Genomic DNA, 22526 nt, shown 5'->3' with positions numbered 1-22526 from the left:
TCGGCAGCTGTAGGAGTAAGAGGTATCCTCAAACTGTGCCGATGTATATATATATATCTATATCTATCTATCTATCTATCTATCTATCGATAGATAGATAGATAGATAGATATATAGATATATATCGGGTTCATTAATATATTTTACACATCTTATCTACATATGTTTAATTTTAAGTGAAATTTAAATATGTCAAAGACTTTAATTTAATACCACATAAAAACTCCTGACAACAGTTAAACCCAGATGTAAACCAGATGTGCAAATTACAAACAACAGCCCATTCTCCTTCTCTTTCCTTCTCTGTCCCTAAGATATGGGACAAAAGTAATATATTGTGATATTTACGCAGAAACTGTTAGCAAAGTTTGTGGCTCAAAGTTTAATCGGCTGTCAACAAACTTACATTTGTTTGTTAATTTACTTTATAGTATTTCTCTACTAACGCCTTTTTATTTCTTTCGGAAAGTGTTTCAGCTCATGCACAGAGCCCAGATTGCATCACGTGTGCAGAAAATCAAAGGGGCGTCGACGTCATGACGTTCATACGTACTCCTGATTCGAGAAGTTACGCAGGATGTGCAGCGGTTCTAAGAGGAAGGAAGATGGCGGATAACAAAGGCGAAGAGGATATGGAAACGTCTGCTAAGTCGGACTCCGTGCCTTCACTTCAAGATACCGAGCCGCCAGAGACGAAAACCGATAATGCAGTAATAGTCATAGAAACAAATACAAAGGGGGACGAAGAAGGCGAGCCCCGTGAGAACGCAAACGAGGCTCCTACACCCAGCAGTGAAGGTGGAGACGTTAGCAGCAGCAGCAGCAGTAGCAGCGGCAGCAGCGGGGCTGCTGGTGCGGGAGGAGAAACCAACGGTAGCGCTAGCCCGGCTGGGACCAGTAGCACTAATGCAGAGCCGACTGCGGCTGAAGCTGTCGGGGATGCTCCTGTCGGTGGACTCGCCGCTAAAATGTCCCCCCCTCCCGCGGCTTCTGCGGCCACGCCGGTATCCACTCCTATTAATTTACTGGATACGTGCGCAGTGTGTAAACAAAGTCTTCAGAGCCGAGACTGTGAACCAAAACTTCTGCCCTGTCTGCATTCCTTTTGCCTGAAATGTATCCCGCAACCAGACAGACAGATAAGCGTACAGGTTCCTGGACCCCACGGACAAACGGACACGCACATAGGTGAGTTTATCCCCAAGTAAGCAGGCCTCGCCGCTTTTTGGGTCGCTCATCTGTTCTCAGTTAACGCTGTTCATCGGAAGTTTGGGATTCGGCACCTGGAAGGGTAAACGATCGCGATTGAGGTGGACCATGTGGCACCTGTTTGCTTATTTTGACTCTTGACCTTTCAAAACGACGAGCTTGTTGTTGGGTAGGTAGTCAGTCTGTCCGTGGCGAGAATCCTAAGTGCCACGAATTAATAACGTCCACCGTAACAAACATGGGAAACAGCAGTAAGCAACACAAATTAAAACCGCTTGAATTACAAGAAGGCGGCGGCTATGCAGGGGTCTCGCTTCCTTTCAGCAGGCTCCTTTCTATACTTATCAGTAGACAGCAGCTAAAACATAGGATGGATGCTGATCACAAAACTGTGGGCTGCTGCTTCTCATGCACCACTGCATACTCTGTGCATAAGAAGCATAACAGGAATGACTACTCTACCGTGGTGTCTTCATATGTCCGTGTCTGTGTCCGCATCCGAGTATAATCGAGGCTTCGGTTACAACTTGTAACAAAGAAGCATTCATCTGCAGAGAGATGGAGTTGAAAATGTTTATACACATGTATTCTGATTTCTAGAAACCCAAAGTGTGGAATTTATCTTTTCATGTATTTAGCTCTCTTGATAATGATATTTTCCCTTATCTTCCCTGATTAGCTCACTTAGTATGTGATGTAAAAATCATAATTCCAAGATAAGGTCCTGTAAATGCGGTGCAACATAATGATGCAGTGAAGGTGTTTCTTGTCACCATATTTGCTACCTTTGTAGCTGTAAGAGTGGACACATCCTAAAGTCTGACTAATGTAGGCTCCTGGGTTCTGATAGATTTTTGGTAAGCCTGATTGTCAGATGCTTGGCAAGAGCACCCCAGGGCTGATCGTTTCAGCTGGTGTACCAAAAGCTTTATCCTGAGAGCAGAGTTAGACTTTTGATCAAAACTGCAGCTGTGCCATGTCTGCTTGGTGAAAACAGGAAAGCAGACCAGGCTTTGTGTTGGTAGACTCTGGCTAATGATACCTTGATGGACAAGACTCGCTTTTCATCTGCTGGGTTTTATCCAAAATCACGAATCGGCATGTGAGGATGGCAGTGAAATAATCTTCAGACACAGTTTCCTTGGTGCAAAAATGTTATAGCTTGTCAAGGGCTGTGGGTTGGCTGGTCTTCCCAGACTAACACCGTAACAACTCACCATATGCTGGTATACAGCTGTAAACATGCTACTACAGCAAACTATATACAGGCTGTCAAGAATTTAACAACTGTGTGTCTTTTCTGTCATTGTATGACATTTTGTTGGATGGATTATCTGGTACCCTATTGGATTGGACTGATTTTTATATGAATTTGAAGGTCATCCATGAGTTACTCTAATTACTGAGGTTTACTGTGCAACAAAATACACTGTGTGGAGAAAAAAACTATTGAGCCACCCACAGTGCTGCTCAGCCATGGAATCCCTTGCTGTGAAGCTCCAGTGCAGAGTTTTTGTACTGATGTTAATGCCTGACAAGGTTTAAAAGTCTGCCATTTCAAATCTTTAGGAGTAGCGATTTCTTTGCACCGCAGCACTGTATGACCCTGCTCTGTAACTTTACAGTCTTCCCCTTTCCCTTTGTGGTTAAGTTAACGTGGTTCCTAAAACCTGCCACTCTGCAATAATATCATTTACAGCTGATTGTGGAATGTCTAGGAGGGAAGAAATGTCACAAACTAACCTGTTGCAGTGGTAGTATCAACACACAGTACTAGGGCTGCCACAAACGATTATTTTGATAGTCGACTAGTCACCGATTATTTTTGGGATTAGTCGACTAATCAGATCATGCATCCATTGGACGTAAAACGTACAGCATATTGCACCAGCATGCATCTGCTCTTATATAACTATCATTAGCTTACAGCTTTAAGTGTTTAAGGTATGTGCTAACTAAAAGTAAAGACAAGATGATAGTTTATTAAATTTTAATGAAATTTACAGATTGTTTCGGTGAAGTTTAATAAACTCCTTGTTATCTAAAATATAATGGGACACTGGAGTATATTCTCGAACATCTCACACTTCTGATAATCAGTTGTCTGCTTGACATTTATTCAGCTGTGTAAAAACTATAACTTTAATCTCAGCCAAACCGATTTACTCAGGAACAAATAAAATACAAAAAAAAAGCCAAACAATAACATGTTTAAGTTATCTAAGTGACTTATGTATGTTTAACCTGAGTAGCGAAACATGGCGGTGCGTTTGAAAACGATTTGCTGGGAGTCCGGTGTTCTCACGGGCTCTAGTGAGCCTTGCCCCCGGCTAGCTATCGAGCTAGTGGGTAACAGACGTCTCCGAAAACGTCGGCGCGCTTTTGAAAATATGTGGTGTCTTGATAAACTGAGCAGATATTTGAGGTTTATACAGTTACATTCTCGCCTGAAAATATGTTAAACGTTTATTTTGTGACCCAGAAAGAATAATAAGAGTAATTTTAAAACTAACTAGCTGCTGCTGTTGTTGGAAACTGAGCTGGGCTGCGCTATGAATTCTGGGACACAGCTTCTTCTTTTTCTTCTTCGGAGTTTAACGGCAGCTGGCATCCTTGTACATGCAGTGCTGCCCTCTTCTGTTTCAGTCCGTTATTACACTCTTAAATCCTACTACTCATTCCTGCGTCTTTTGTGATCTTACAAAGCTTCAAACGAGGCGTCGACTATTAAATCAGTCGTCGACGATTTTGATAGTCGACGTAATCGTGACTAGTCGACTAATCGTGGCAGCCCTACACAGTACCACACTTTAACTCACTGTGATGTTTTTAATGACCCATTCTTTTACAAATGCTTGTAAAGCCAGACTGCTTGGCTAGGTCCTTGAGTTTACACATACATGGTAATGGGATTGAAACACCTAAATTCAAACCTAAGGCGACAGTGTTGTCCAATACCTTTGTCCATAGAGTGTATAACTAAACCAATCACTTTCCTGTCAGTCTATGCTAGACAAGTGTTGTATTTCTTGCTTCATCCAAAAGACCTTACAAGTTATACTCATATAATTCTTCATTTATCTTTAGCTATGTGAGCACAGTTTTATCTCTTACAATACCTGTCACCAAACTTGAATTCTTGAGTCATTTTTAATATCACATTGTCTAAGTTCTGTTTTTAGGAGTGACCCTAATATTGCCTTTTGTATCACTCATCAGGGAATATACTGTTGTTCAGTGGGACTTCTATATTTTCAGTCCTGAATGTTCCTTTTGTGACTCTAGCTGCCACACTCAGTCATACCTGGGCTGGTGTTTAGGAAAACAAAGCAGGGTTGCTTCCCCTTGTTAACATATGGTGCCTTTTAGACCTTCTGTTAAGAAAAGGTTTTATAGCATGTGGAGGAAGTGTCCCCCCCCACACACACCCCCACACACAAATTTCTGTGTCTGTGCATTGGAGGAACTAGGAATGGTTACAGTTCTTAGAACCCTTTTTGTTAGGGGGAGGTCCTATTTTAGCTCCTTCTGCTGTCCGGAACAGGAGGAACTATTGAGAGATTTAAGTGCATGTTCAGTGGTGCAGTATAGGCACGTCTCAGAGTGACGACTGTCACTTTAAGAGGTGCATCCTGTAAAAAGTTTCTTAGTAACCAGATTTTAATCATTGATTCATGTGATATTAATATATAAAACATTACAAATGTCCCCTCAGCCCCGGTTACAGCACTGAGCCAGGTTCAGTGATGGATAATGAACTCTCTGCTCTCAGTGGTTGCAGGGAAAATTCTTACTAACTACCAAATATTTTATAAACTTTGAGGTTATTACATTGCATCAAAACAGTTTTTTAAAGAGATCAAAGCTGATCTCTCTTTAGTGGTTTTTTAAAAAAAAATTTTAATTGATTTTTGATTTTTAGGTTTTGGGGGTTTTTTTGGTTTTTTTTTTGTTCCATTTGGTTCAGTTTATTTCCAGATGATTTCAGTTTTGCTATTAATGTTTAAAATTGTCTACTATAAGCTAGTATTTGTTTTTTTTATTTTTGTTTATTATCCCACAAAGGAAAGCAGTATGTAATTGGTTCTATTTGTTCATCTGTGAGTCCGTCAAGAATACAGTTTTCCTCTTTTTTCCACTCACTTTCAAATTTTGTCTGATGGCAGATGCCAATAACAGCGTGAGCTTATTTAAATTGGGTCAAGATCACACCAAATGTGAAAATTGGTTAAATTTCTTACTCAGTGTTCTTGATGGATCGCCTTCAAACTTCACAACAATATACTAAGCCTTGGGGGACATGAGTAGCTAAGGATTTGACCTTAATTGTCTGCGCAGTAGGTCAAAGTTGAACTTGAAAGAATATTTCAAGAAACCATATTAAGTAATCAGTAAACTATCTCATATGAAAGGTCATGCAAAATCTGTATGAATCAGTTGTTGTCTATTGTTATCACAGTGATTTGTTAAGATCTGCTCTTTTTTTGCGCAGGGTTACCCACAGGGCCTGATTCATGAATATGACTATTTTTACATTTAGCAGGCTGACATCAGTGTATTGTAATAAAAGCGTGTTGTTATAAAAACGTCATAAAACATCAAAGTTTTAATTTAGGCATTGCTTTTTAGGGGTAGTTATGCTGTCCAAACGCTCTTGTATGTAGAGGTTACAGTATATGCAGGGGGTAGAGATTTTAAAAGTTCAGAATCGGTGGTACAAGATATTGTTAAACGACAAAACTTGCTTAAAACAGATCACCTTGTTTTTACAAGTTTAACTGTAGCTGTAGTAAATTACACATACAGGAAGAAAACAGATGCTTCCAGTCTGATACAGTTAACCTAAACATAAAGTTTCAAAATCTATTATGAATTTGTTATTATAATAACAATAGTAATAAGTGTCAACACCAGTTTGCTTAATGGTGAGGTTGGTTTCATTCAAAGCAATGGGTAAAAGAAAAGAGTAATTGTTTTGGCATGTCTTCTTCTTATTTTATTTCTGAAGTCAAATTCACTAATGTGGGGAAAGTTAATAGATAAGTATGCTGATGAATTCATTCATTCATTCTTGTGTCTGAACCTTTATACTTCTTATTTATAATGTTGGCTGTAATAGCTGTTGTAATTTATTATGAATTTTTTTCACACATGAACATAAGACAAGTTTGGGAGAATCAGATTGGGATAGTGTCCACAGTTTTCCTCTCTCATATCCAGCACAAAGCAAGAAAGTCTGGTCTGTTTCAGATGTGGTCACACATTACTGGAAATACTCTGTTTAGGTGAGTGAGCTGCCTGGATACAGCTTTAAGGAGGCAGGACACAGGATGATGGCTGTGCTGGAGTGTTGTCTCATATCGATACAGACTATGTACTAGTTAGCTGGCAGACCCAGTAATGAGACCCAATAATTTCAGACCCTTGTTGGGTAAATTGACCTGAACTATGTTTGTGTCTGTAGGTGTTTGGCTCTCCAGAGTGATGGATGCAGCCAATGCAAATGTGCTTGAGTGCAGTCTTCAAAATAAATAACACAAAATAAACAACCAGGAAAAATGATGATGGCAAAGTTCATATTAAAGAGGTCCAAAATGCCAAAAGTCACATATCAGAAAGTGGTTATAGTGGACTGTGTTTTTTCTTGCTCTGTTTCATTTCACTGCGAAGAAGTTCTTGGTGCATTATGACTTCTCGGTTCTCTGTTGCTCTTCTGAGCAAAACCACAAGACGAGCCAACATTAAAAGTTGTTCCAAAATATTTTTTTAACACTGCCCCCTGCTGACAGTGCACATGTAGACGATGCTCTCTGCATGGCACCATTGCCAAAACATGCTAGCACCTGCAGTCTGGCAGAGGGTCAGGGCTGCAGTACAGTTGTGAACTGTGCTGTAGTGCTTCTTGCAGATGTAATTACCGAAATATCCAAAAGTAGCTGACGGTGTTACTGAGTAATGCTTTATCTGATGTACAAAGTTAGATGTGGACTTTTAAGCTCAGCGTTGCTTCATACTAGGGGTGGGGGAAAAAATCGATATTGTGTAGTATCGTGATATTTTGTTTGCTAATAATGTATCGATACAGGGACAGCAGAAATCGATATTTTGTTACAAAAAAAGTTTTTGTGGTCTGACTTCAGAGCATGTTGATCCTTTTTCTGAGCAAGAATCCTGACATTCCTTCACTGTCCAAATGTGTTTAACTTTTTTTTGGCAGCAATAAACATGACAGTTTACTTATTTTAATTTAAGACATGTTTTATTTTAATTAAGTTTAAAAGTTTTTTATTTAATGTAAAATTATATTTTGTTTTAATTTACTTTCAAATTCTTCAGTTGCTGAATGGGCTGCATAGTTTTCATAAATTGCATAGTTCAGAATAGCTATAATTGTACCAGATGGTTGCATTCAGTTAAGTTGGACTAGACTGTAATGCAAACCGTTCAGTTTGTCAACAATAAAACTGACTGAAATGAGAGACTGAGTGCGAGACTTTGATATTAGATAAAATGAATATTGATAAAGTTTACCTTCATGTACAGAATCTGAATATCGCAGATATTTAAAAAAAAATCGCAATAATATCGTATCGTGCGTTAAGTATTGTGATAATATCGTATCGTGGGATGTATGGTGATTCCCACCTCTACTTCATACCCAGACTTAATCTTCTTGGTATGGATCTGTTTTGTCTGGATCACTTGTGGTTAACCTGTTGTTGTCTACTAATGCAAGTTACTTCTGCAGGATAATTTTGGATTTTGGATAATTAATTTAATTAGTTGAATCAACCTGTGTGTGTTTAAGCATGCTGTAGCCTTATTTTCCCCTCGCATTTTTTTTTTTTTTCCTTTTAGCAGAGAGCCCTGTCCAGTTTAAAATAAGCTTCTACTTGTTTATGCATATATAGAGTTGTGGAGCTGAGGTCCAGTTCAAAGTAACATCAGTGTGGTGCATTTGTTTTTGTGTGTGTACTTTTGTGTATGGTTGTGTGGGTTTCTCAACACAGTTCTAGTCCATCTGTTCTCACAACCAATCACACAACAACTCATGCAGCTGGAGCTCACACAAACCGGCCGTATGCTGTTCAAGTCAGTGTAGACCAGCTCAAACCGGTTTACACTGGTTTTACCTCAGCTGGCTTGAGGCAGGGTGGGGGGATTTATAGGTTTATGAGGTAGAGGAGGGGTATTATGTTACACTAATTAATTTTAAGTTTCATTTTGTGACTAATATTAGATTTAGAAATTAAGTGGGAAAGTGCTGAACTAATTATTTGTTGGCATCTGATTATAGCAGTAATTCCATTAACAAAGCCAGATAAAATGATTAAGTGGAACAGTCGTTGTTTTCTGGCCATGTGATTTAATATGCTAATAAAATGCCAAGAATGATGAGATTGAATCTTCTACAGACAAGCACTAAATCAATTAGCTTCCATGAATAGGCATGGATGTTCCAGTGTGCCAAGAATTCATAATAACAACAGGAATTCACCTAAAAGAAATTATAAGACAGTCTGCTGAAGGACGGTTATTATTCCCTTTTATTTGAAACAGGACTTTTCTTAGCTTAATAAGCCAGGTCATGAATTGGATATGGGCCTGTCCTTGATGGTGACTGCTGCTTTGGCTTGTTTCCATTTTTTTTCCTAAATATCAGCCAGTATCACTTGTTTTGCTTAAGACCTGATCTGCAGTCCAGTGTTTGAACGTTTGACTTTCTTTGACCCCGGTCTCTCCTTGTTTTCTCTCTTCTGTCTTTAGTTAATGTCATGCGGTGTTCAGTTTGCCACCAGGACTACAAGCAAAGTGATATTATTGACAACTACTTTGTCAAAGATACTACAGAGGCCACCAGCACATCAGATGAAAAAGCTGCACAGGTATGTAGACATGGTTGGTTTGTTTGTATTTGGACCAGTGCTTGAAGACTTTTGTCTGCTGTTTGGCAAGATCTCAACTGAGGTTGAAATTTTTAATTTCTTTAAAATAATCTCAAAAAGGATCCAGTCCTTTTTGTTGTGAACATATAAAAACTGAAAATTACATCACGCACATACAGTAACACTAACTCAAGTGAGTTGGTAAACATGGATAATATAGACTCATTACACATTACTCATTAATGGATTGTATCTCAGACCCATATTCAACATGTTATATTTTGCTCATTCTGTGCCACAAGTTCGTCTGAGTAAGAATACATATTCAACAACTAGTTAAAAACTTTCATCTGATTATGCAGAGTTGCCTTTGTTACACCAACTCATTCCTGTTGTCTGCATTTGGATAAACAAAATAACAGAAATATCTCAGTATCGTTCAACCATAGCTACCACTATCCACATACCTGTCCGTTTAAACAGTTTCACATCCACCACAGGTTCCACTGTCCCATTGCCTATGAATCGTGATTCAAAAGTTGTCCATAGGCAGCCATTTGCCACTGCAGCAATAATTTGGGCCAACTAGTTACAGATTTCTTCCTTTTGCAGGTCCCTCCTATCCGACCTAGTACCCATGTTATCACAGTCGCACGTCATGCCCCTCACTGTCCCAAGTACAGTCCTCCTTCACGCACTATACCGGATGCACAAATTCAGTTTTTCATGTATGAAAATGTTTGATCTTTTTCTAAGCTGCAGTTTCTAAACACAGTTGCTCATTGATGTTTATCAATAAATAGTTGGAAATGTCACATAAGTAGCTGCAAACAGTCCTGAGGTGGCTGCCAAGCAACAGTCACACAGATCAAGATGTGCACTGTTTAAGATTTGCAGACTTTAAATCTCCAGGCTAGCATATCCACTTCAGGTTGCTGTCATTTACCAAAATCAGATGAGTTCATCTGATTGCTGTTGTGCAGTAAATGGCATGGCTTTAAAAAATTCTTGTGACTAGAAGGATAGTTAAGGTTCATTAAAGTTGTATACATTGACACTAGGGCTGTTCGATATGACGATATATATCTGATGACGATATTAAACATCTATTGTTTCATATTATACGCTATTGTTTATTTTGTGGTGTCGCAAAATTCACTGTTTACAGCAATATTTTTTTTATCATTTTGATGGTCACTGTAGTGGCTAAATTAATTTATTAAAGTTCTCTCTTTCTCTTATATTTAAAATAACCACACTATGGACAGATACATGACTGTTTTACGCGTCGGTTTTCACAATAAAGCTCATGATCCTGTTGAGATTTTTCCAAATAAACTGAAATGATGACAAAATACAATATTCTCAAACATCAAATTTCAGGACAAATTACCTCAAATAAAAACATGAAGGAACTATATATGACACTTATAGTCACCACGAGAATACCAGCATGGCTAGTAATGATGAGGAAGAACCGGGTAGCTCCAAACAGGACCAGTCAAAACAAATCGAGAACCTTATTTCCAAATGAGGGGCTACCTCTGTAGCATGGACATGGTTTGGTAATGAAAAGTCTGACATGGACCAGAAAACTGTACTATGCAAATGATGCCACAAACCGGTCCCCACCACAGACTCAAACACGGCAAACTTCTTCAACCACCTACGAAAGTATCAGTTGAAAGAGCATGGAGAGAGTTTACGGATGAGAAGCAAAAAAGAGCTGTCAGGTGGTAAAAAAAGAAACCTTAGACTCAAATGTTAGAACAGACTTTTCCCCGCAACACCCCGTGTAATAAATACTCACAAAGAAAATGGCGGCTGTTAGAACTTATGTCTAAAAATATATAGTTTCATGCATCGGTCAAAACACTCAACTCCAGGAATACGACACCCAGCTGAAAACACAAGTCAAGTTGCCGAAGATTCACTGAATTTACAGAAAATGTTACATCTTTATGATATATATCATTATCGGGATAAGAAATGTTTATATGGGGATATGAGATTTTGGTCATATTGCACAGCCCTAATTGACACCTGTTCTTCTGGTTCTAGTTAATGTTCAACCGTCTGTTACCCACTTTGGTGATTTTTTTTTTTTTTTTTTTTTTTTTTTTTTTTTTTTTTTTTGTTTTTGTTTTTGTGTTTCAAACCAGTTTTTGTGAGACAATAAACCTGTTCCTGAAGAACTGTGGGCTGCGATGGTACCTTCTATTATGCTTTTATTTTAAATCCTTTGTGAATGTTCATCTGCTTTAGCACTTATCCAATTTGGGGTTGTAAGTGGGGGAGCTTGAACTTGTCCCAGCTGGCACTGGGTGTGAGGCGGGATTTACCCTAGAGAGGTTATCAGTCTATCACATCACTAATAGAGAGAGCTCATTCAATCATCCATGCTCACATTCACACTTGCAACCATTTCAGAATCTCCAGTTAACTTAACACACGTGTTTTTGGACGGTGGCAAGAAATTCGAGGAAAGCCAAGCAGGCACAGGGAGAACATGCAAACTCCACACTGTGACCTGTGACATGATAAAAGCCAAGTTAAAAACACCAAGGCTCCTTTCAGAAGCTTTATCTTTAGATGTTAGGGAAGTTGTAAATATCAGCTGGATTTTAAATTTTCCCTACCAGGGTCCAGTTGTTCAAAAGTAATCTGGTAGTATTAATCCAATCAGACAGGATTAAATCCTGAAATCTAGTTCAAAGGAACAACAGGATCATGTAATCAGATAGGATCAGGTGACCCAGCTAATTTTTTAATCCATATCAACTCTCTAGTTTGAACAGGATAATGATTATTGTGATCCAGAATATCAAGGATTACCATAATCCCTGATTCAGACTGGATTACAATGGAAAAAATAAACCAAAGTCAAAATCAAAAGGGTGTCAAGAAAGAAAACTAGAACTCTTAAACAGTGTTACAAGAATGTCAAACTGATACATGTCTTTTAAATGCAAAATTTAAAGGACACCTACACAGCCCCCCCCCCCCCCCCCCCCCCCAAAAAAAAAAAAATTGGTTTACATAAAATTTCTTTTAGCAATATTACACCATGCTACATGTTGTTCTCCTCAATATTTTCAACTTGAATTATTGTATTTATATCATGACAAAATAGATGCGTTCAAGTTAAAGTACTTGTAATCTGGGTTTGGTAATATTTAAAAGTCCGTACGTGAATCAGAATGATCCTATTTAGTTCTTGTTTTAAATTGGCAAGTGACAAAACTGAGGCGCATTACATGATCCGTGGAAGTGCAAATGGCTTACCAAAACGAGGTAATTTTTATCTGGATTATACCTTTTCAGGTTCTAATTTCACTCCGGCTTTCCATCCTCGTGCTGTTAAAAACATATGAAAATGGCATTAGTTCAGTCTCCCAAAACAAGTCTCGAAGAGTCATTTAGATTCTTCAAGCAGGAATTTTGCCAGTATCTTAATGTGGAAGACTTAGTTAGTTGTAATCATATTATTTTAATTTTCAGTTATTTGTCAAAACAAATGAGTATCTTTCAGTGATGACACAAAAAAGAAAAAAGCACATAAACAGAAAAAAAATCAGCTATTGGCTAAATTATTTGAAAACATCTGTATCAGCTTAAAACTTGACTACCAGATCATCCTTAAAACTTAAAAATGCAGATTTATGTTGCAGTGAAGAAGCTGAATATTGTTTGAATTCATTGGTTTTCTTTTACTGCTGCAAGTAAAACCACATTCCTGCACCTTGTGACCCACTAAAATGACCCACAACATTTCAGAATTAAATACCCCAACACATTTTAGAGTTGTGTATAATTCACACTTTTCCAAGATTAAACCTTCACTTATTTTTAATGTTAGTGTTAGAAAAATAAATTGTAAACTATTGTCAGTTTTAACAAGTTACCTACAAAACAGAGTGACTGTGAGAATAATTCTGTATTAATATATCTTTGGTGTATTTGCGCCATAGAGCGAGAATTTGATAGTTCATGCTTTGTCAAAATATGTTTTATAATGGTGGATTATTTATTTATTTATTTTGGTAGCACAAAATGTTACATTGTCCCAAAAATGGTGTTTTAAAAAAAAAAAGAAAAAAGACTAGATTATGATGTTGGTATGATATCACCACATTTTGATACTTTGTTTTAGGTGCTAATTGGTGTTGTCTTTCCAAGGTGTGCACAAGTTGTGAGGACAATGCAGGAACTATAGGGTTTTGTGTGGAGTGTGGAGAGTGGCTGTGTAAGACCTGTGTGGAGGCCCACCAGAGGGTGAAAATCACAAAGGACCACAAAATTCGTACAAAGGAGGATGCTGATGCTGCGTCTGGTAAGACTCAGACTCTTACAGTGAAGTTTTGGCTGCTGCTTAGTGAGGCTAACATTACAAAAGACTGAACGAGGCAAACAGTAGCTGACATGCAGTGTCTGTGGTAAAGCTGATTGGTTGTTGCCATGGTAATAGTGCTGCAGATCTCATTGATTAGATGGAACCCCTCAGGCTGGAGAGAGGATCCAATCTCTAGTTTCCTTATAGCTTCTGTCTTATTTTCTCTTTCTTTGCAGTCTTGTTTGATCTTCCATTGACTTGTGTTGTTTTGTTTGTTTTTTTCCTTGTGGTCATTTTCACTCCTTGCCAGTATCACTATTTTCCTGAGTGTTCATGATGTCTTCTTCTGGTGTGTATTTACAGAGTCTGTCAGCACCTCAGAACAGAGGCCTGTTTTTTGCCCCATCCACAAGCAGGAGCCACTGAAGCTTTTCTGTGAGACATGTGACACTTTAACCTGTAGGGACTGCCAGCTGCTGGAGCACAAGGAGCACAGGTAGCTCAGCATGCACATGCCTTTTTCATCTGTCAGCTGCTTGTCTTTCAGCTTTCTTATGTGGTAAAGTGTCTCTATCTTGTGTGACTAATTGCACAGTGTGTTTTTGTTTTTACCCCAATAATCCTAACATTGAGCTACTGCAGTAACCCAGCACACTAAGGTTTAAGAATGATTGCCTACTTTGCTGGCAGCCACTGGTGTCTGGGCATTTTGCACCTCTTTCATATTGACACACCAAATTTAATGTACATACTGCCATGAGGCTTTAAAATGTTTTGTTTACAGGTTAGCAGGTTAGGATTCAGTAGTAATATAATGAAAATATTGTTTTTGTATCAAATTATGCTTATCAGTTTCAATTATTCCAAAGAGAGACTCTCCTTTAGGAACATCAACCCTTTTTTTCATTATCTGCACAAAACTAATAAATCGTCTGCCCTCTAATTGAAAGTTGTTTGCAACTTGATGGTATCAAAGTCTATCTAGAACAACCGTTCCCACTCAGCAGCTATCTTAGCAACCCCCCAGGTATTTATCTACACACTTATTTTGAAGCAACTGTGAAAATGAATGAGGAGCGATACTTTTAATGTCAGTGGTCATAAAACAGGACATGAAAACATGAATAGAATAACTTAATTAATAAATTAATTTTCCCCACAAGGGGAAATCCAAGCATGTGTAGCATGCTCCCCAAAGCTGGTGCCAGGAGTCCAGCGGTCCACCTAAACAAAGGGCTCTTATACTTAAACATATACAGAGTAGGTGTCCCTCCTATACCATAAATCAGTAAGAGAAGGTACGACCTCTCTCATGACCTTAGGATGTGTGTGCATGCCAGAACCCTGTGGAAGACACACAGTCTTTGCAGACTACTAAGGATCAGACATCCTATCAATATGCTATTGATTATATAACTCTAAGCATATATGAGTATATATTTCTAAGCATAAATGACAATCCACAATATAAACCTAACAGTCAGCGTCTCTGGCTTCTTCTGATGAGCTCTGAGCACATGTCTTGCTAATTCACTTTAAGGGTGCAGTAAGCCAAGAAGAGAACGACAAGTAAACATGGTTCATGGTGGTTCAACCTGCCATGAACCCTTATTTTGTGCGTGTACGATTTGGTGTTCTTTGAGTACTGTGTCATTTGTTCTTATATTTTTTTTTCTGATGTTATGTTTCAACTCCCAGGTACCAGTTTCTGGAAGAGGCTTTCCAGAACCATAAAAGCATCATTGAGACCACTATGGCCAAATTACAGGAAAAGAAGAACTTTGTCCATTATTCTGTCTCTCAGGTGCAAAGCAGGTGCGACTTTTTCATAACCAGTGCTACCTGTTGACACAGTTGGGGGATGTATATACTTCTGGCTGGTATTTCTATGTAAATCATTTGTGTCCTCTTTTTGCTTACCTTAACCCAGGTTAAAAGAACTTAATGAGACACACAGGAAGGTGGAGCATGAGATCAAAATTGCAGTTTTTACTCTTATAAATGAAATCAACAAAAAGGGCAAGTCTCTGCTGCAGCAGTTGGAGGTAAGAGAATATTAGTGGAAGCTAGTCTGGATCAGAACTTAATAATGTGCTGCAAATTCATAATTGGTTTGGTGGAATGGATTGAAATTACAGCAGCAGTACTTGAACGAATTTATGAGAGCTCAGGCTGTGCCAGGCGACTCACTGTAACAGCGTTGAAACATAGTAATTTCACTGAAATTGCACAAAGACATGTGGTTGGCAAAAAGCTTTTCGAGAGTTTTTATGTCTGGAGCCCGGCTCATAGATGCAAGCATTTTGTTAGCGGAACCTTTTTCACATTGTTTACACAATGTATTGTGCCTATTTTCTTATTTTTTTTCTTTGCTATTTTCTGTTAAACTCTACCGCAGTAACCCAGGCACCCTGCAGGGATTGTTAGATTTTAATCTAATCAAATCTAAGGATCTAATCCTTTTCCATGCATGTGCTTTATTTTTGCCTAGAGGGAGATTTGGCTTGATCATGACTTATTCATTCAGCTGGAGTGTTTAGACTCTTTGAGTAGCAATTTCTTAACCAATATAATCTCTCTTTTTGTCTTAGAGTGTGACCAAAGAACGCAGTATGAGGCTTGTGGCTCAGCATAAAGACACTACCCAACTGGCACAACAGATTCATCATGTGCTCAACTTCTGCCACTGGGCCATCACTACTGGCAGCAGCACAGCACTGCTCTACAGCAAGAGGCTGGTATGTTTCTCAAGAGCTCCAGATGATCAGCAGTGGAGATGGTGGAGCTAACTGTATGGCCTGAACAAAGCAGACTTGAAAAAGCATTGGATTTGGCTTTAAGCGGATGCCAAAGCCCCGTACATCCAAAGAATCATACTATATAAAGTGTTTGATCTTCTTTTAATGAATATTTTAGTCACATGACCTAATGATCGTGATCACGTGTGAATTGCAATTAATATAAGTAGGTAGGGTAGCTTGTATGTTAGTGTTTTTATTGCCTGTGGTTCTATGTAATGGAGCAATTTAAGAAGAGTATTTTTGTCCCTGTTGTACCCTGCTGGCCAAGCTGTATTGGTATAGTTGCAAAATTAATCCCCTTGTATGTGGATGGATGGCTCTGCCATGTGAATTTAACCGCCTACCACAAGATAGCCAGCAAATGTGATAATTGAGATAAATTTGTTGTGGGATTGTTGAGTAATGCTCCCAAAGGGCCTGCTGATAAACATAATATTTGTTGCTTGCTTAGCCAGGCTCTGTAACTGAAGAACATTATTCTCTGTGTGCATGAATGCATGCAGATCCTGTATCAGCTACGCCAGCTCTTCAAAGTTAGGCTGGAGCCAGCACCCCAGGCCAACGGAGTTGTGCGCTTCTTCTGTGACCCCACCTTCTGGGCCAAAAATGTGGTTAATCTAGGTGAGAGAAATGTATACCCGAATTATACTTCATCAGCTACCATGTCAATGCATTAAATATTGATTTGTTCCAGTGAATATTTCGTCTAATGTTCTTAGAAGCTGTTTATTTCTACGTGACAGACACTGCTCTAAGTAAATAAAGGGATCGTTTATTCTGTGCTTCTTTAAATTCAGCTTACTGGCCTCCATCTTCTTGTTTTAGGTAATTTGGTTATTGAGAAACCACCTCCACCTGCACAGCCGCCCGGTGCCGTGATGGTAGGCGGACCGCCTATATCCCCAGTCCAAGGTCTCCCCAGCAAACACCCAGGACAGATCAACCTGGCACAACTCAGACTGCAACACATGCAGCAGGCAGCTTATGCACACCAGAAGCAGCAGCACCAACAACAACAGCAGCAACACCAGCAGCAAATACAGCAACAGATGCGCATCGCATCCAGGCAGGCAGGCCCATCCATGGTTCAGCAGCAGGTATGAAATCATTCCCAGCTAAGGTGCCATTTTGGAATAAACTGTAAATCTAGTGTAGCAAAAAATAATGTGTTACTAAACCTCTGTGTCAGCAGTGTGGATGGATGCTGCAATACCTCTTAAATACTTTTATTGGCTTCAAATCTGGCAAAAAACATTTACTTAGACAAAAAAGTTCAGTGAGACTTAATTCAAAAACATGTTTCCTGTTGGGAACAAGTAGAATTCTAGAAGTTTGAGAAGCTGTAGTAGTTGAAGTGTCTCCATAGAATAAATGATTGAAGTGATTGTCATATGAGCATTAATCATCATCATTGACATGTCTCTGGCGACCATGTTTGCTAGAACAGGAGTCAAATACGTCTGTAAGGTTTCTGTTTTTGTTTTCCACCAGCCCCCAAGACTCATCAGTATGCAGCAGATACCAAGAGGGCCTGGGGGTATGAATGGGGGGCCGGGCCCCCCATTGTACCCTTCCTCACACCATATGCGTCTACCTGGCCCATCGCCGGGTCGAATGCCCACCAGTCAGCCGAGACATAATGGACAGCAGTATCCTACTATGATGCAGCCGCAGCTACAGAGACAGGTCAGTACAAAACACACTCTAGTTTCACTACATGGAAATAGCTGAACAGGTGTAATTTTATTATGTAAGGCACATTTAGATTAATTTATTAAATGTGACTGGTAAGCAGCTGTTTGACCAAAAATGCCATTCTTAATACCGTTCGTGTATAGATAGACAGAGCAAGGCTGATATTAAGCAGCCTGATAGCTGACTTAAGAAAGTAGTTTGAACAATATCCAGTATATTATTTGGGGGGGAGCCCCTGCAAGGACATGACAGGAGTGGCATCCAGTGTGCTCTGCTGTTGCAACCTATCTACCAGGTGGTCAGGTCTGCTTGCCTGAGCACCTAATAAATTGGAGTGTTTGTATGTAATGTAGGAGTGTAAGTAAGAAAGTCTAGTATTAAAGAAATAAAGGCATTTTTGAGGTTAATAGTTTTTAATTTTCTCAAACATTATTAACCTCACCATTTTTTCTGTAGGACACTATCAGGACTTCCTGCACAATACAATTATGGGTGTTTGTCCAGATTCAACCTTTACCGAAGAAAACATCAGCCCCACCCACTTTATCAGTCTGAGTTTAGACTGATCTTGATGGGTGTCTTTGTACCTCTCATTCGTTAAGCTAATGGGTTATTGTTGTCACCCTGGCGGGTCTGCCTCATGAACTCCCAAGTTAGTGAATGTGATAACTCCAGATAGGGCTGTTCGATATAACGATATATATCGGATGACGATATAAAAACGTCTATCGTTTCATTTTACGCTATCGTTTGTTTTGTGGTGTCGCAAAATAAACTGTTTACGGCAATATTTTTTCACCGTTTTGATGGTCACTGTAGTGGCTTTATTAATTTATTAAAGTTCTCTCTTTCTCTTATATTTAATATAACCACGCCTGTTTTTATGTGTTTTGGTTAGCAACAACGACGGTAACACCATCGCGTGTCCGCTTGTTTATGTTCCACATAAACCTTTCACAATAAAGCTCAAGATCCTGTTGAGACTTTTCAAAATAAACTGAATCACGTGAAAGAGCAGATTATTTGCGGATGAGAAGTAAAAAAAAGAGCCGCCAGGTGCTAAAAAATAAACCTTAGACTCAAACGTTAGAACAGGCTTTTCCCCGCAGCACGCCGTGTAATAAATACTCACAAAGAAAACGGCGGCTGTTACAACTTATGTCTAAAAATGTATCGTTTCATGCATCTGTTAAAACACTCTACTCCAGCTACATGACGCGCAGCTGGAAACACTTCCCGCAAGTCGAGCTGGCCGAGATTCACAGAATTTACAGAAAATGTTACATTTTTGTGATTTATATCGTTATCGAGACGATAGATGTCTTATATCGGGATATGAGATTTTGGTCATATCGCACAGCCTTAACTCCAGAACGAAATGACATATGAGTTTCAAATTGATGCCAAAGGTGTATCTACTAAAAATCTCAGACTAGTTTGAATATCAGTGACCTGGGCCTCTAGATCAGCGAGTCACCAAATCTCATGAATGCAATAACTTGAGACGTAAGATTTTGAAGTTCATAGAAGTCTGAGGGGTACCACTGGCAACTGTAAAAGTCATAGATTCATAGATGCATATTCATTTTAAATTAACAGCCGATGGTGCTGCCGTCTATCTTCACTCTTCTAATAGTAGCATGGTTAAATTACATCATTTAATCAAAGCTGAAGTTCAATTTGCAGTATGTGCAAGAAGAAACTGAATTAGAAAAATGTAACTACCATTTTCATGTAAGAATATGAAATATTAATAATCTAATTACACTGCAAACTCCACTGATCACATTACATAGAAATCTCTTCATTTTTATGTCACCCACTAATATAAAAATGGACATAATTTCACAGATGCTGCTTCTTTTTTTTATTGTGGGGCAAACAAAAGTTTCTGTAATCTATCAAATTATATGCAAGCCATATAGAAAATAAGGATAATATCTGTGAATGTCAGATTTTTTTTTTTTTTTTTTTTTTTTTTTTTTTTTTTTGGTATAATCATCATTTAACCAGATGAGCCCAAAGAGAGCGGACAACTTTTTCCTTTTCTCTTTTTTAATCCAAATTCACTTCATCCCTTTCTTGCATTGTTACTTCAATGGTTTCAGACACCAGACTTGATATATTGTGTACTTGGCCGATTTGTGATGTGATGACACCTTTTAGCCATGCAGTTAACACTGGAAACAAGATTGAAGTCTCAACAAAGGTTCCTGTGAGGGAAACGGGCTGTTAGATGTGTATTTTCTGCCATCTGCTTTCATGTATGACTTTAACAGAATCACTAAAGCTTATCTGGGTGAATAGTGGCGTTAATTTAAGAAATGTGAACTCTGTAAGTGTTAAGGTTTTAGCAAAATTCAAAAGCAAGTGTTGTGTGTGTATATATGTGTGCACTATTAAATGTAATATTTATTTTTGTTGGATATAAAGCCCTACATAAATACTTATTTAGTTGTGAGTAGAGCTGCTGGATTGTGACCAAAATCGTGGTTATTGTGGTCGATGTTAAGACCATGAATAAGTAAGGCAATTATTGAGTCTCTTCTTTGACTTTGGCTTTAAGAGATGCTACTAGTGTAGCATTGTGGTTAGCACTTTGAGTTTTCATGTTCTCCATGTGTCAATTTGGGTTTCCTCTGCGCACTCATGCTTCCTCCCACATACATATTAGGTTAATTGGCGATTCTAAATTGCCAGTAGGTGTGATGTAAGTAAAAGATCACCTGTCCCTCTGTATTAGCTTGTCACAGACCTGTCCAGCGTGTACCCTGCCTCTCTACCTGCAGCCTCCCTGCAATGAACAATGAGCAATGAACTGCTCTTTAACAGTAGATTTCCTTGAACTGAAAATAAAATTGAATATAAATAATAAAACTCAAAAAAGCCTGTAAATTGAATTCTATATGATGCATGCATTGCAGGGTATAACTGGGTTTTTAGAGAAGGTTGAAAAGCCACTGTTAAAGGAAAGGAACACGTTAGATTTTTAACAGATACACATGTAAAAACCTTTTCTCGTAAATTTAACAATCTTATTCATTCAGAAAAGCAGCGAAACATTTTTTTTTTTGTCCTGAAATGAATGCAGTTAATTGATTTTTAGAATAATTAAGCCAGGGTTATTATATAAAGTCCATTTAAAACTGTTTGTCATTTAGGTTTTAATTTCAAATTTAGCTGTGCTATTATGGAAAAATGAATTTTTAAATTCAATTTTCTACACACAAATGATAATTAAATTTGATAAAGTATAACATTCAAACACACCATTAATGATTCCTTGAAAAGGAAATCTGAAACTGTTGTTCCAGAGAAGACTGCAAAGGACTTCCTCAGCTCTGCTTAACACTACCTCTCCAGTGTATCTGTACACATTAATTTTCTTGAATACCATTTACTGTACAATATAAAAATGTACATTTGCTGCCTGCATGCACGACTAGGTAAGAGAAGCTCCACTATATCCAGCCCCTTTTTCTTTGTGTCCAGATGTCTATAGAATCTGAGATGAGCCACCAAAGGTTTCGTTTCTTACTACAATCAGGGGTTTGGCACTTTTTTCTTACTTTGTCATTAATTTGTCTTGTGCAGCATGTGTGGTCATTCAAATGCATGATGATGCAGCAATGTTGTTTGCACAACAAAGATTTCTTTTTTTCTTATTTAAACCTCAGTGAGTGACCTGCTTCCCTCCTCTCCTCCCTTCTTTTCCTCTATACTTTCCCTTCTCTTTTTCCATGTAGCATTCTAATCCAGGGCATGCAGGACCTTTTCCGGTTGCATCCCTGCATAATGCCAATCCCACGAGTCCCACCAGTGCTAGTATGGCCGGCGCCCACGCACACCGTAGCCCTGTAAACCCTGCCATGGGTCCTATTGAGCTCATCCCATCCGTCACCAATCCCGAGAACCTGCCCTGCGTACCTGAGATCCCTCCCATTCAGGTAAGCACATTTTATTGTTGTTCAGTTTTCAAAATAAAGTTGATTAACAATCAACATCTTTACATTACATTTCATTACACTGTTTCTTTTTAATCAGTATAAATTATATAAAATGTGTTAACTCTTTGTTAGGAAATTGTGTATCGCAGCACTAAAAAAACGCAAATAGTTGCGCAATAAATATTAAAATGTATAAAGTCTGTATGTGTTGTTTTCTGGTTGTATAATTGTTAGAGTGAATTGTTAAATGTTGTCATTTTTATGCTTACCATCTCTACATTGTTTTAACTCTGTGATGAAAGGAATTCATTCACCCAGATTCTCGAGGTTCTGGGAGGGGGCTGTAGTGTTTTATCACAGGCACATCCTATCTGGAAGATCTGTTTCTTGTGATGTTGTTTCCTGCTTTTATGACCCTTTTGGTCAGCAGGAGGTATCTCACACACACACACGCACACGCGCGCACACACACACACACACACACACACACACACGCACACGCATGTTTACACATACACATGCATAGTGCCTTGTCTTTGTAACCATTTGGGGGTTTTACGTGGGCGGTGCTTTTGCTGTGATGTGTATTGTGTGAACTGTTTTCCCAATAAAAGGCAGCAAGCGGAGGCCGTCGTTGGGGTCATTTTGTGGTAGA

General features: G+C 38.7%; 1 protein-coding gene across 4 annotated transcripts in view; it reads left to right on the top strand.

Annotated features, from left to right (window-relative positions):
- Positions 1-544: 544 nt before the first annotated feature.
- The window catches only part of trim33 (tripartite motif containing 33), a 30892-nt gene continuing 8910 nt past the window's right edge, over positions 545-22526 (top strand). For 2 of the 4 annotated variants that reach the window (XM_040013742.1, XM_040013741.1), the window contains exons 1-12: positions 545-1188; positions 8977-9095; positions 13275-13428; positions 13792-13924; positions 15127-15243; positions 15359-15473; positions 16020-16166; positions 16733-16850; positions 17055-17326; positions 17721-17915; positions 21417-21473; positions 21671-21871. In XM_040013742.1, the coding sequence (XP_039869676.1) occupies positions 606-1188; positions 8977-9095; positions 13275-13428; positions 13792-13924; positions 15127-15243; positions 15359-15473; positions 16020-16166; positions 16733-16850; positions 17055-17326; positions 17721-17915; positions 21417-21473; positions 21671-21871 (2211 nt within the window). In that variant the 5' untranslated portion in view covers positions 545-605. The remainder of the gene's footprint in view (positions 1189-8976; positions 9096-13274; positions 13429-13791; positions 13925-15126; positions 15244-15358; positions 15474-16019; positions 16167-16732; positions 16851-17054; positions 17327-17720; positions 17916-21416; positions 21474-21670; positions 21872-22526) is intronic. The other 2 variants (XM_040013745.1, XM_040013743.1) reach the window with 1 other exon arrangement.

This window comes from Simochromis diagramma, unplaced genomic scaffold, assembly GCF_900408965.1.
Source record: "Simochromis diagramma unplaced genomic scaffold, fSimDia1.1 OVJJ01000705.1, whole genome shotgun sequence".
Classification (NCBI taxonomy): Eukaryota; Metazoa; Chordata; class Actinopteri; order Cichliformes; family Cichlidae; genus Simochromis; species Simochromis diagramma.
This window is presented reverse-complemented; position numbering and strand designations above follow the sequence as displayed.